We start from the raw sequence: 15,532 nt of genomic DNA, 5'->3' as shown, positions 1-15,532 counted from the left end.
GATTTGTCTGCACAGATGGCGTCATTATCAATGGGGCTTTGCAGGGGGGCGAATCTGTTAGTACATGCAATTATTAAATCTGCCAAATCATGTGCACATGGGTCAGGAGGTGGTGTAAATACTGCTTCCAAATATGAGCTTACTCGTTTGGTTATGGGTGCAAAACCACTCTTGCCCTTGGGTCTCTCAAACATCTTTGGAATGGTGTGTGTTACACCGGGGCCTGTATGTCAACAGAACTAGTGGCGTGAGAACGGCCCCGGTGCACCTCCGGGCCGAGATTGCCGGGAAACAGTCTGGTAGGCATTGATGAACGTTGCTTCTGCAGGTAAACACTGTGAATATTACTGCCACAAAACCCAACTAATAGCAGCTTTAAATTGGCATGTAAATTTGCTGGCAGCGTCCTCACAAATGAGGTGTGATCACGGGCTCACAGCAGCCGCAGGGCCATCAGAGTAGCCGTTTTCGCACTATGCTACACTGATGGCCCTTTCAGTCTCACTTTGCAGGCCCATTAGACCCAGCGGGAAGGGGAGGAGGCCGGGCGCAGTGCAGAGGCCTTCTGAATATTCACGTTGCACCACTCATGCGTGAAAAAAAGGTGTACTTTTAAAGTATGGCAATTTTACAGTCCCCGGTACGCTCTTTCAAAACTAAGAAGTAGGGGAACGGACTAACATAATTTTAAGAAGTAGGGGCACGCCGTGCCCTTCCGTCCCCGCCCACTTCTAACGCTGCGTAAGAGCACCTGACAAGTCTATAATTTCATCAATACTACTTCTTTGAAACAGAAAGTTCGATTTATGTTCACAGAATGCTCTTTCCGCACACATATGCATAGTATGAGTGTGCAAAGCACAGTGAATCGATCTTGAATACTAGGAGTACAAAGGAAATGGCATCTGCGAGTTCACTACCTATGATTACTAACTGAAGAAGCACATCGCCAGAAAGGGGACAGCTGGAGACTGTCAACATTTGTACAGCTCCTTCCATCCCTGGGTGATGTACAGAAGCTCTGGGTATTGGACTTAGAAAAACGTAAAAGGAATTTAGAAGAGCTGGTCCAAGTTAAAAATACAGACATTGCAAAAAATAATGAGTCCCGTTTTTTTTTTTTAATGAGTTTCATCATGTAGACAGGTGAATTTTAATGGATACTCCTACCTGAAGGTTCTCAAACTCTTGAACCTCCTCCAGGCACCAGACTGGATCTGGAGAGGTCACACTAGCTCTCTTGTGCAGATAGGAGGCACTCGAACCTGCAGCAGTACCAGGTATCACAATTGTGATGGGGCTCTGGGCTTGTTGGCTACCTCGTTCAACTTGCTACATAGACTTTTTGTGCTTGCACGTACGATTGGTTGATATATGCATGCACAAAACTGTACTTCCTCATGTTTTATCTGTTGGTTTGTGTGAAAAAACAATAAAAGATATATTTACAACAAAAAAAAATACACAGCAGGTATCAACCTATACATGACATTATTGGAGCCATGTAAGCACCACTCCAGTGCACCAATGCCAGTTTCTTTTTTTACTGTACCCTTCGACGAGGATCCGAAGGGCTCCTCTTGAAATGTTTCACTCTCTAAATTCTTAAAGTGTCAGCAGAATGTTACTCCTGCATACCATCCTCCCTGTTAATACCTGGCCACCAGAGTGTGTCTGTGGCGCTGGCCCATGATGACTTACTGGGGCTTAGTGTTCTAAATCCAGGCCCTATTCTGGATCTAACTGCTCTCCTTCCATCACAAGTCCTACAACACCTTGAGGGTCAAGGCCAAGAAAAACCACAAGACAAGGTGCAGGTTTGAGTTGAGACAGTGCTCCGATTCCTGCTCCAGCAGTTGGACTTTAGGTTACATGCATGTTTCTCCAGCAGCTACATCTTCAGAGCCCAGTGCAGACTCCAGCTTTTGTTGATCCTCCCACTTACTCAAAGTTTCCAGTCCTTGGAGCCGACCTCGAGCAATTTGCAGCAAAGTTGGTTTCTTCCATCGGGCTTCATTGGTGTGCCCTCAAAATCCATGGAGTCGTCTGGTTCCCAACTAGGCGCGCTCGGTAGGGCGTTCCCTCAGCATCATCAACCTCTCGCAGCCACTCTAGCCCCATTTTGCCACTGGCTGATGCTATTCCTTCACCAAGGGCTTTGGAATTCGCTAGCTATTGCATGGCGTAGTGATGTTTCCCAATACTACGACTATCAAAATGCATTCTAGGCACTAGGCACAGAGACGTCTCAATATAGACAATAGACAAATATTTTGACATAATGCATGCTTTAGTGTGATCAGTCTCAAATGCCATACAGTATCATGGCGTTGTTCAACATGATAGTGAGTACAGCTGTGAAGCAGATAACCTCTTTGAACATAGACGCTGGAGTTATCTTGCTCTACAATATGCCAACTGGCTGGATACTTCTCCTGAGGTTGACTTTGTGTACCCTTGTGGACCACAATTGGAGGAAGTGGCGTCATTCATAGTCATTTTGAAGTAGTAAGTTGCAGTTTTAGAGCTGTCCTTGCCCATTGAGGAAAACAAGGGAAATGTTCTGAGATATTGGAGACACCATCTTCGGCTAAGTGCCCTTGCTTTGTTTACTGAGGGCCTTAGGGATCCCATCTTAGTTGCCAGGCGCAAGCCATCTTCTGGCCCAGTGGTGAACCATCAGATCGCCTGTCACAATTGTACTGCACCTGGAAACCCAAAATGTATGACTGCCCATCATTGCTCAGAGTTTCTGATAGGGCAGGCATCTTCCTGCCCAAATCAGACCCCTGGGTCAATCCCCTACTGCTCCTCCAGATTGAGAGAATAAAAAGATTGAGGCTATCGGAAGGAATGTTTTTTCCTCAGGGATCCTCTTCTTTTGTTCTACAATTGAGACCTGCCCTCCGTTGTTGCCACACCCTGATCTAGATGCGTGTGACATATCTTCGATACCAATTGCGAGACCACTTTGTAGAGATCATATGCAATGGGCAGGATACGGTTAAGCAAATCCTCAGGTCAGGATCAGACTCTGGCACACTCAATGGAGTCTTATGTTGCCATTTTGCATCACACCTGGTTGAATTCCATTGGCTTTTCACAGATGTTGAGGCTAACCTAGACATCTCATGTCTGCATGGCAAGAAGGCTGATTCAGCCTTTGAGAGGTTCAAGCAGGACAAGCTCAAGCAGCCAGTAGAGCAGCCAAACCAATTCCTGTGTCAGTATAGAGGGTTTGATGGATCAAGGAGTTGCCACAGCCAGTAGCAACCTCCTTCCTCTCCCGGTTCACCAACATAACTGCTATAGCTCACTCCCAGGAGAGAATATACAGCCTGTGAATTGGAGGGTGTTTAACCATCTGTTGCACCGGTGGGCCATCACAACGGATTGCTAGGTCTTGTATATAGAACATGGCTATGCTGTTCCTTTGCAGGAATTTTCCCCATCAAACCCTCTTGTTCCCTCTGCCACTTTAGTGGATCATGCCCATATTTTGCAGTAGCTAGTCTAAATTATGTTAAGCAAAGGAGCGGTGGAACTGGTTCCAGTGCACATGATCAGGTACAAATGCTACTTCCGTTACTTTCTGCTCCCCAAGCAGAATGCCGGTATTCAGATCTTTAAAGCCTTCCTCCAGAAGGAAAAGTTCTAGATGCAGTGCCTTGAACAGATTATGTTGGTTCTGGAGCTGGGAGAGTGTATGGTGTCCAACAACTTGCAGCAGCATATTTTCATCTACCATTCCTGAAGTTGCACACAAGGCACCAATATGTTGTGATAGGCTGCAACCCCTACCAATTCGTAGTCCTATTTGTGTTAATATTGACACATCCATGTTTTTACAAGGGTGACAGCAGTGATTACAGCACTTTTTCGAAGGGTGGGGAGGATATACATATTTCTGTATTTCAGTGACTTGCTGCAGAAAGCAGACATGCCGCTCCTAGTGTCAGACCACCCTAATTTAATGGTATCACTGCTATTTGACTTGGGGTTTTCCATTACTGACCAAGTTATACCTGGAGCCCTTCACCTCCTCTTCACTGGGGCAGTGATAGACATCATCTCTCGGGCCTTTCCACCTCCCCAAAGGATAAGTGAAATGCAGTATATAATTCCGATGTTTCAGTGGTGAGGTTGGAGCTCTTCTTCCAGCCATAACAGTCTTTCGCCTGTTCAGTCATCTTACTTCTTGCATCCTTGATGTTGGCACACGGGTGCCCTTCAGTTGTGCCTCTGCTTTCATTGGGTCCAGCACTAAGGCAGGATGTCGAACAACAATTTCTCTAGAGGCAACATGAAAAGCTCTAGTGGTGGTCAGAGATGGGGAACTATAGTGATGTGAGAACTTCTGCCCTCCATCAGGGCAAGAAAAGGTGGTGACTGATGACGCCACCCTTGGGTGGAGCCCCTGTCTGGAGGCCTTAGCAAGCAGAAAACTTTGGTTTCGAGCAAAGGAGAGCTGGCGATAACACGCACTACCTCTGTTGCATGTCCTCCAATTTCTGTTGCAGGGCGCTCCAGTCGACATGTTTCAGCTGATGTGTGACTTTCCACTCCACTGCATATTTCTTCCTGCTCTCCTTCTGGTTGAGCAAACAGCGTAAGGACATGGTGTACACTATCTTTGTCACACTGAGTTTGCTGTAGAGGGTATGGTCCAGAGATCCAATTGTTTTTCCCCCCCCAAGTCCTTGTCTTCCACTCAGAGAGGACCTCTTCTCGTAGTAAGAGGGGCAGGTATTGCACTGCAACCTCCTGGTCCTACATCGTCATGTCTGGAAATTTAGTCGGGCAACCACAGTTCTTTTGATTTACCATTAGAGATGGAAGTGTCATCACATCAGTATGTCACCCTTCAACCACATCAGTTTATTTTAGACGTTGAACTTGGTTTGTGTTCTAGTACGCTATGTAGGAGACTGAATCTGTAAGCACTTAGTGTTTTCTTTAGCCCAGCAAAGCCTTGTAGTTAAAGGTCATCTTTTGACCCAGTCAGTCTTTCTTTGCTTACCAACCATCACTGTTTAAGTCCTCAATTGTCATGGGGTTTCTTAAAGGAAACGTAAGTGTTCATAACGCCCCCGGGGTGGGCGTTAACTTAGTGATCACTTTCTTGATCGGCTCGCCATTCGAGTCAACATATAGATGCCTGTTTCGGCAGCTGAATATTAGGACTTTATTTCTTATTGCTATCACCTAGACTTGGCGAGGCAGTACACTGCATGCTTTGCATGTTCATACTCCCTTTACTTCTTTCTCTCTGGATAAGCTGGCTCTCAGAAAAAAGGATTTGTTTCTGCCCAAGGATGTCTACCAGTTTCATGTGGGGCAGTTGATCAGCATGCCAACTTTCTGTGTACCTCCTCAACACATCAAGGAGAAGAGCTTGCTCAAAGGGCTCTCATCATTTATGTGGAACAGAGCTAGGACTCAAACCACATCTTCAGTGCTGTACAGTCTTGGACATCTGTCAGGCTGTGATGTGGTATTCGGTCCGCATCTTCACCACAATATTGGTTTGGATTGAGGACTTTTTGATTCGACTATCTCCTCAGACCCACCAACATGGAGATACTGCTTTGGTACCGACGCAAGAGGTGAGCAATCTGCAGGTAAAAATATGCATCAGACCAAGTTACTTATCTTCTGTAACCAACATTTTGGTAGCTATTCTACCGGCAGTTACCTGATCAATCCCACTCACCACCTGTAAAAAACAGGATTATTAATTGGAGTGTATAATTACCCACCTGAAGGAAGAAACCTAATTAATCAGGGTGAACCCTTAAAGTTACTAAATTAACCTGAGCTCAACCACTTGATAGCTAAGCCACAGATTAGACAAGCTTAACTCATAGCAATATGTAAAGAGTGTATGCAATACCAAAACAGTACTAAAGTAAAAACCTCAATCAATAAATACCTCAAACAATTTGAAAAATAGAGTACATTTTAATTAATTCAATGACATCAACATGATAAAAAATATGATAAGGGAAACCAGAGATATGAATTTTAAAGTGTAAAGTAAACATGGCATAAAAAAAGCTATAAGCCCCAATGCAGGATATCTGGTCACAGTAGGCCAATACCTAGGTGTGATTTCAGGCTGACAGTGGTAGGACGCAGGTCTGAAACATCAACTAGATTTGGGGTTTTATTGTGGGACTTCAGTTCAAAAATTGAAGTCAAAACCCATCAGCTGGGCAAGGCAGCAGTCGGTGTCTGAGAAGGGCACTACAACACCAGCAAGACATTGGATGAGGTCCAGGTGAAGTCACTGGTCCATTTGAATTTTGTACCTGGGATGTTATCATGTTGGTTGGATACTTTTGGCACCTTAGTCCAGTCAAAATGTCTTCTTTTAGAGTGAACCTCTTTTTCAAAGTTCAGAATCATCTGGTGGGGCACGCCAAGGGCTCTATCCAATAAGGGCTCTATCCAATGAGGGTTCCTCAGGCCACATCCCTTCGCGCTAAGTTCCAGCTGAATTGGATTTGCTGTGGCGAAGCTCATAGGGGGAGAAACCTGTTGCTTCGACCCGGCAGCAAAACCCCTTCAGTAGATCCGCTTGCTAGGTTGGTCCCAGTCCTCTGGAGGTCTGTAACTCCAAAAAGCTCATCAGTGCCAGATTTTCAGTGATGATAAAAGTACTGCAATACATAGCCAAAGGTTCCAAGACCTTAGAAATAGTACTTGAGGGCCATGACTGCTGGTCGACTGGGAGTTTCAGGAGACGGCCTCACCTGCCTTTTATTTCTCCTGAAGTAGCCTAACAGGAGGCCAGCCAACTGAGCTTTGGAGTAGACTTTTGTACTGGGTAAAAGAGGGAGCATCTCTAGTCCTTCAGAACTCCTCTCAGTTCTTAGACAGCAAGTCCAGTACTCTTGTGTTCTTCCTCAGGCCCAGCAGTATTCTGAGGAGGGTGCAGGAGGGCACCATATATATGCCTGGCATTAACTTGTGGTTGAGTGTGGACTTCTCACCCCCCCAAACAATGTGAGAAAAGATCTAAGGGATAGCCAAGCCCAGTTTTGCAGGAGTTCCTATCCACCCTACTGCATCCCACAGTGCCCCTCATTCCTAAAATTCATAAGGTTGAAAAGACAGAGGTGCGGCCGGGTTAATGAGCAGCGCCTCCTCTGTGGTCACTCCAACCAAATTCGGGGAACAGCTCACCCCACTGTGCTTTAAGCCTGCACAACTGGGAGGACAAAAGAAGGGGCCTGTCCAGGTGTCATCTTACATTTGCTTATGACGAGAGGTCCCTGTGAAGTAAATTAAGTTCCTGAGCCCAGCCCAAAAGTTCTTCCAGACAACCCAGGCCTTTCGTCTCTGCACTGGGAGCAGTTTTCACACCCAATCACCATATGGGTGACAGTTGGAAGACTTGTGTAATTTAGCCTGCACAAGTTTCAGGCACAAAAAAGGTAATTTCTAAAAGTTACTTTTCCTTAACAATTATTAAAAATAGAACTTAACCCTTAAGTTGGGCTTTTAAAAAATAGTTGCTTAATCATTTCCCTAGCTGGTTGCTGGCCTGAGGTAACAGACCTAATATTTAATGTTGCTTCCAATGTCTCTCTACGGCCGAGTCATACTTCCTTCAGTGAAAATAGCTTTTGGGTGCTAGTCACTGCAAGGACATGCTAACTTTAAAATGGGACACATTCTACTTTTAAATACTATACACCATACCTTGGAGGCTACAAGAGCTACTACACATGTGTGACTTAGTATTTAAAAGGAAGGTTTTAAGCTATGAAAAAGGGTTTATACTGACAGGTCACAGTGCTTGCGTTTTACTGTTACAGTCAGGCTATAGTGGTAACCCTGATGGCATGTTTGCATTGTCGCTATAGTGGACGGCACAATAAGTGCTGTATACCACTAGTGGCATTTAATTTCCAGGCCATGGGTTGCTTTTGTACCATATACTAGGGACTTATAGGAAAGCTGAAAATACCAATTAGGAGTATGCCAATCAGACCTTGTTTAAAGGGGGAACATAGGTACCTTAATACTGCTTCGCAGGAGTAAAGGGCACAGAGTTCTAAAGGAAGTAAAACAGATGGTGGAAAAATCTGAGGGGGACATCATGCAAAATATGGTCATTTCCTACACCTCCCTGTTCTCTGAAATGGTCACTATCACTTTAATAGGGTTCCCCTTTAGTCATGCTACACTGCAAAGAACTGTCAATTTTGTCAAACTGGACTTCACTTCTAAACACATGGGGGGATGGGGGGGGGGGGTGTGGGGGGGGGGGGGGTATGACCAGATCAGGATCTAATGTCAGTGTACATGGATGGCTCTTATATGGCTCAGATTATGTAGTCCAAGGTAATTCTTGGTGTTGATGTGGAGTCGATCACCTTCTAATGGCGCATTAGCGCTATGATGACTTTTCTATATCCAGTCAGGCACCTGATGGAGATTTAAGAAGTGGGGAAACTGCAACCAGATAAGAGACTCCTCCAGAGAGATTATTAATGAAGGTAAGTAACTTGTCCTTTAGATAATAAAACCAGATACCATTGATGAGCTTGTTCCTCGAAATTTTCAACGAAATATCGAGTTTCTAAAACTAGTAATGACATGGCAAACATGCTATTCAAGGTAAAAATGTAAAAAGTAAATTTTGATTTTGCAACCTTGTCATTATTGGAAATGACGTGAATGACTAAGTCCTATAATATTGAACTTTGAACGGCTGCAACACATTCCATGTTTGTGCTCAGGAAAATAGGACAGAATAACTTCATGGTATTAAAAATACATTAGTGGACATGAAACCAACATAAACTAAACCACACAAATGGTAGCAGTCCTCAAATGGCATATTGTTTCCTTCAGACAACAGATGGGACTTGCCACAAAACCAAGTACAGATATATTTCTTATTAAACATTAAAAGATATAGCTTGTGCAAGCATTTTCTTCAGTATTCATAAACATTTTAAGTAATACATCATAGTAAATTTAAAAATCACCTGGACAACAAACCACCAACGTTATGGCAAATGTAAACTTTAACACCTTTAAGTGAGTTGCTATATACAGCTAATGAATTAGTTTCCCCTCCACCTGAAAGCTTTTATATTGGTTTAATAAAAAAAAAACAATCGTTAACATTTTGTGTACTTCAACTCGGAAAGGTCTTTGTTGGATGGTATGAACAAGTAAGGTGTTCCTACACAACCAGCAAGCTATTACAAAGATCAACATTACAAGTATGCTTTAAACCTCTTAAACGTCACACTCTGATCCCATCACCCTCATATTTATCCATAAGAGAAATGTCAAATACAGACGGCCAGAATCCATTACATCTTCAAGAACACACAATTAACAGGATTCGGTACCACAGAAGGGAGGGGGTGGTGCAAAACGCTCTCATGACAAACTTGGCACCGCGACTGCAACTGGAAGATATGGCAACAATGTAACTTCTTAGTAACATACGTTTCTTGGGTCACTGCCATCAAGATGCCCAATGGATAAACCCATTTTACAATACAAAATCAACAATTTGTAAAATATCCAGCAGGGAGTTTCCAGAAATTCACTGCAAACGCCATTTTGTTTATGTGCTTCTTCAATCACTCATAGTCAACCACCTTTGGAAAACATCTCTTCTGTGGCATGCAGCAAAGAGGTGACTAGTTTTGGCATTAATCACAGTGATCCAACCAAAAGTAGGGTTTGTACAAAGCTTAATTCGCCATCAAATGTGCTCTCTGTAATATTGTGCATATCCCATCTAGAGTTCAGCGGTCTGCTGTGAAATAAGGAAAAGAACAGTATTAGCACATCAGAACACCATAGACTTATGAAGGGAAAAATATGGCAATTTCTAATTAAATCAGAATATTTCAAGTTCTTTAAATTTTTGAACTGTAAGTTTATTATATAACCAGCTTCATTTATTGTTTCCTGATTTATGCATATTTATTGATAATTATTTATTCTCTAAGAATTCAAACACAAAAAACACATTTTCAATGACGGAAAAGAAAGCCTCAAGAAGAGTAATGCTGAAGGAAGGTGCCTTGACGAATGGTACTAATATTTGAAATATACCAAGGTATTAAAATGGATGGTTCTGAGTTTTGCCATCAAACTCTAAAGCAATTCCAACACGCAAATACCAAAGGTAAATGGCTAAAAATAAATACAAAACCTGTAAAACCCAGAAAGCAACGTAAAAAGTATTAGTTACCAAAAGAGGTTTTGCAGTTTGTCACTCAACTTGAACAAGCACCCACAAAGCTAATAGTTCTTGCCTATGAGAGATCTATGGACTTTGTCACTGTTTTAGTGATGTTGTATAGTATGTCATAGGCTACCATTGTACGGTACGGAACAGTATAGTATGTCATTGCAAAGTACTGTATGATTGTAGCCTGTCATTGTATGGTATGATCTGTCACTTACAATAAGGTAATGCCAGTCAATGTGTAGTAGGGTATGATCTGTCATTTGATAGTACAGTGATAACCATATGTGACACCGAAGTGGTGTATACTCGCTGTATCGCACTAGTGTGATTGTCAGTGTAGTAATGGGTGTTTGACACTGAAGTGAGTTTGTTGTGGGGTACCTTTGTGACATGTGACCGATTCAACTACGCTTGGAAAGTGTCATAAAATGTATAGTCTGCCTAATTTCCCGTGTGTATACCGTGTGTAGTCTCAAAATATTGAGACATTGAGATGTCTCAATATTTTGAATCGTTTAGCTTTAGCATTCTTCCTTGGTTATCAACAGACTCATCACACAGCGTTGTTCACTCCTAACTACAGGCAATTCTCCGTCTCCAGATGATTCAGAGGGTTGGGGACCTACTCCATAAATGTATGTCACCCGCAAGTCAAAGAACCCCATCCATCTACACAAGGTTCAGGTTTATGAAGTCAGTTAAATGTGTAACATTGGCTTTTGCAGTGACATCTACAGATAAAGCACTGATAAGTGTTAGTTTATGGTGTGCGCATGCGCAAAAGCAATAATGGTACAGTTATTCATCGTAACTACAATTCTACCCGTTTCCCACACCAGAACCAGTGATATCAATTAAAAGTATTTAAAAATGTAGTTACTGTCCTGTAAAAACGGATAATCTAGTGCACAGGTGTTGTACTTCGTACATGTAATACAATAATTATATTCCAGTACTCAAGCACTCCTTTGCAGGGTGTGTGGCATTCTGGCTGGAAGAAAAGTACACTTAAGGTAACAAGCTTGAAATAAAATAGTTTTACATGTTTCCAAGTCAATTCGTTCCCTCGACCTCGAATGGATAAAGAACCGTGCAGGCCCTGCTTCGAGCTGTCAATCGAACAAACATCTAAGCGACGAGCCCTTCAGACGAGTCACCAGAATATGACATAGCAAAGGGAATGTTTGTTATCCAAGAAGAACTTTAAAAAATATTTTCAACTATACATATATATTATCAGGATGTTAATATAACACTTCCGGTCCTTGTACTGTTTGTTAAACATACAACTATGTGTTTCACTGTGCTTATTACTTCCCCTCAGCCCACCTGGACAATTCCTCCTCCGCCCGCCCCGCTTCCCCCCAAAATCGTTTTACATTGTTTTCTGCTGCACGTTCATAAACAAATATGTCTGTATACAATTAGAGGATGGTAGGATGCAACATTTATTATAATGACACTTTCAAAAATGATTTAGTGTAGTTAAACTTTTTAAAATCTAACTGGCAACTGGTTTATTTTTATATCTCCTTGTAGACTGCGAAGCAATTCGGGAAATGCCAAAAAACAAAAATGCATTCTAAGTGACCCTCAATGGCATCATAAGCAGTAGGTACAACGTAAAGAAAGCCCACTCCTATATTTTAACATATTAAGTTTAAGTGAGGCATTACAAAGTACGCTGTGGAGCACCTCGTAAAAAGATTGATTTTCTCGATTAATAAACTGGTTACTTACAAACAAACCTCATTACTCCGAATACCATTTCTCACACTAACCCTTACTGTAAGATCTGTGTCCCATCTCCCTTACAGATGACACATGGAAGCTTTAACCGCACACCCTTATGTCTATTCATCAGTCCAACATCGGTATGAGTTGATTCAAAAACACAGATCTAATGTACCTATTAGTACACATACTTCGGAAAAGGTCAATTCACTCAATGTTCCTAATATCCAATAGAGTCCAATCCAAGTCAAACCAGTTCGTAGATTCTTGTCTTTATTGACTTTAAAAGAATTCCCAGCACGCGATCTAGCCGACCCGTGTTACGTCTGTACTCAGAATTTTTCAAAGGCTCGATATCTATTAGCCACTGTTAGAGTACAGATCGCGTTTAAGTCATGGATATCCAGATAGGCCCATAAAATACTGCACCAGTAGAAATCTATTAATATTGGTAAGCATTTGATTAGAGCATAATAAGCGGTCCGGCAAAAGTCAAATGAGTTCACGTGAGTGTCAGCAATATCGGTACAGATCCATGATAAGAATGTACCTGAACTCTGGCAATTATCCAAAGTGGCTATTCGCACGGCTGGCCGTCGGCAAAGTAGAGACTGTTAAAGCTTATATGGGTTTTGAATATATGCACGTTATTGATTTATTGTGCTAATGACATCTTTGGGCTGTAGATGTTGATAGCTGTTCTAGCACCGAGACTCTACTGGTAGAATATTACGTTGCACGCTAATAACTTTTAGATATATACATATTGTGATAATCTGATGTGCGCTTTTCCTTCTTAAGGAACACTACTACCGGTCTTATGTTTTGAGGTCACACATGGCCTGAGGCAACCAAAACTAACAGCAAACCCTACACCCCTCCGTCTTCCCTTCATTGCTGCTCATATTAACCAATCAATAAACCCTAAAGCTAAAAATGGAATCAAGGCTGTGAACGGATTAGGCAGGAATGGTCGTAAGTAGTGGTACGAGAAAGGGTGTGTGGAGTAATAATGATTACCTTTCAGTAATTGATTCATTGTCCCGGTTTGGGTACGGGGATTGGGATTGGGCGCCGCCATAGTAATGCATATTAAGTGGATGAAATTATCCAGATCTGTGAGCCCCCCCTCATGACGTAGTGCCTGTCTGTATTGTAGGTTGTTGAAAAGGTAAACAAATCGAGATATTGAAAAATATTTTTAAAAGTAATTGATGCATGACCTCCACTACCCGTTTTTTATAACACTGCTTCTATATGAGGATATACCCGAGCAATAGGTAAGAACTCAATTCAAAGAACGCCCAAATTGATATACAATCTATTTCAATGAAAACCTTTGCACAAACAGTACAGAGTAATTTATCGTTTAGGACAGAGGGGGAGATTGATTTCTTTTTTCTTATTTCTTTGAAAGAGGACAACACTGAAGAACAGAATCCAGGTCTCAATTTAAGGTCCAACTTGTTTGAAAAGATCCTAAAATAAGGAAGTCCAACAGAAAGAGTACCCGATCTTATGGCAACCATAAAAAAAACCTTCAGATAAATGTTTCAGGTCCTCGTCAGAAAGAGGTTCAAATGGATGCGACTAAAGAGCATTAAGTACTAAGGGGAGATTCCCGTGAAGAAGCTATTGTATTAATTAAGTGTCTACGTATTAAAAACACTTTAGAAGTCTAATGCCTAAACAATCCATTCAGGAACAACTCGATAGGCTCAAACAGCTTTTATAGCTGCACACTGCACCTTCAGAGAAGCAGCAGCTAAACTCTTGTCAAACAAATGTTAAAGAAATCTAAGCACCCATGTTAATTTATATCTCTAAGGGTTCAATGCCTTTTCAGTACCCCATTTTGAAAATGTAGATCATTGGTTCTCATAAAACTTTTTTGTGGACAAACGCCTAGACATCTCTACTTATAATTGTACAGATGAAAGATTTAACATTGTAAAACCCCTCTCAACAGTCATGCGATCAACCTCGATCTTAAGCACGCTCCTAGAGAAAGACTGGGAGACTGAAATGGATCCTGTTTTAAATGGAAAACCCACTCTGGCACCCTAGACTTCCTCCTTATTGACAGAAAGCAAACTATTCTAGGCCCCCCCCAAAAAAGCGGGATTCCAGTATCAAATCGACCTCCTCCCTCCGAAGGCATTCTAACAGCCTGGTGATGAACAGAAAAGAGGCCAAGGACACGTTAGTGCATCTACTGCCCCAAAACCCTTCTCTAGACACCTGCAAAAGGAAATTGGACAGTAGGATATGCTCTGCAAAGATGTCCAATTGTGGAATACCAAATTCTGAACAGATTTCTTTGAAAATGTGAACAGTCAGACAAAAATTGTGAGAACGATATAAAACTTATTCTATCTGCCAAACTGTTTCCCTGGAGTGTGATGAAAGGGGGGCAGAGTGTTTCATGGACTAAGAAGGCCGCTCTGCAGGTGTGCGCTGCAATTGGGACCCCGCACAAAACTTCGCAACTGCAAGTCCGGCAGTCATTGAGCTGGACTTTCCAGGGGGCCAACGCTGTGAGACCCCCCCTAGTGCAAAGCATATGCCTAGGATAGCTGAATTTCAAGGTGCAGTCTCAGTCTCCAAGCTCGGGCCGAATGAAGAACCATCTAGACAGCATCAGCCGTGTCTATAATGGACATCTGTAGTAGCTGATAAGTAGATCCTCGCTGCGACACCGGATTCTGGTGGTGCAGATGGCCACAGAAATGCTGAGAAGTTGTTTAAGCCTGAACCCCCATGAGATACGTTCCCCATGAGGAGGCAGAGCATGAGCTGGGCCCTGCAGCCTGCACACATCGAAGTGGCCCTGCTGGAGAGGAGAAACCATTGCCAGGGGCAGTCCTTGCCCCAGGTAATATGTGGCCGAGCAGAGAACATGGAATTTAAAGACACTAATGAAAGGTTGACTGAACCTGGGGCGGCTGTCATATTAAGGCAGGATCCCTGGGAAAAGCAATTAGTAAGAGACTCTCCACCCCTCTCCCCCACTTGGAGAGTGCATGGCATTACTAACCAATCACTCTGAAATCTTGATTGGGGAAAACTGGGCAGCTAGGCAACAAGACTCAGACATTGAGTTAGAGGTTAGAGCAGCCCCTACCCACAGCTTGAAAACCCCAGGCCCCCCACTTCCCCTTGCAGGACCCAATAGGTGCTAGCAAAACAGAGTGGCTTTCTCAATGTCGGTGGCTGACTGAGTTAGCACCATCTCGAAGTGGGGACATTTAACTCCTCCAAACACTGTGATCGTTACTGGCTGCATTCCCCCAATGTACCTGGCCATCCATCACCAGGTGCATAGCCCTGTCACTGTCAAGGTTCGCAGCATCGGTGGCGTGGGGCCATCGGCAAACACGGGCATTCCGTACTTCAGACTACATTTCCCGGCATGCTGTGCATACGTCACGTAACGACGTGGGATGCGCGCGCATACCGGGAAATAAAGGGATGCTGAGAGCGGCGGGGAAACGCCGATAATTTCGTTTTGGTCTGAAGGAAGCCGCGGTAGGATTTATGACTTGTTTTCCCAAGTCCTACAAACTT

The 15,532-nt window shown here is 43.0% G+C and overlaps 1 protein-coding gene across 2 annotated transcripts in view; it reads right to left on the bottom strand.

Moving 5' to 3' along the window:
- Positions 1 to 5,941: 5,941 nt before the first annotated feature.
- SH3BGRL2 (SH3 domain binding glutamate rich protein like 2) overlaps positions 5,942 to 15,532 on the bottom strand; it is a 200,557-nt gene continuing 190,966 nt past the window's right edge. The window contains exon 4 of one of the 2 annotated variants that reach the window (XM_086926542.1): positions 5,942 to 9,790. In XM_086926542.1, coding sequence (XP_086782668.1) covers positions 9,773 to 9,790 — 18 coding nt within the window. In that variant the 3' untranslated portion in view covers positions 5,942 to 9,772. The remainder of the gene's footprint in view (positions 9,791 to 15,532) is intronic. The other variant, XM_086926543.1, reaches the window with a different exon arrangement.

The sequence above is a fragment of the Lissotriton vulgaris genome, chromosome 6 (assembly GCF_964263255.1).
Source record: "Lissotriton vulgaris chromosome 6, aLisVul1.2, whole genome shotgun sequence".
NCBI classification, from domain to species: Eukaryota; Metazoa; Chordata; class Amphibia; order Caudata; family Salamandridae; genus Lissotriton; species Lissotriton vulgaris.
The sequence above is the reverse complement of the archived record's forward strand: the minus strand, read 5'-3'. Positions and strand labels throughout refer to the sequence as shown.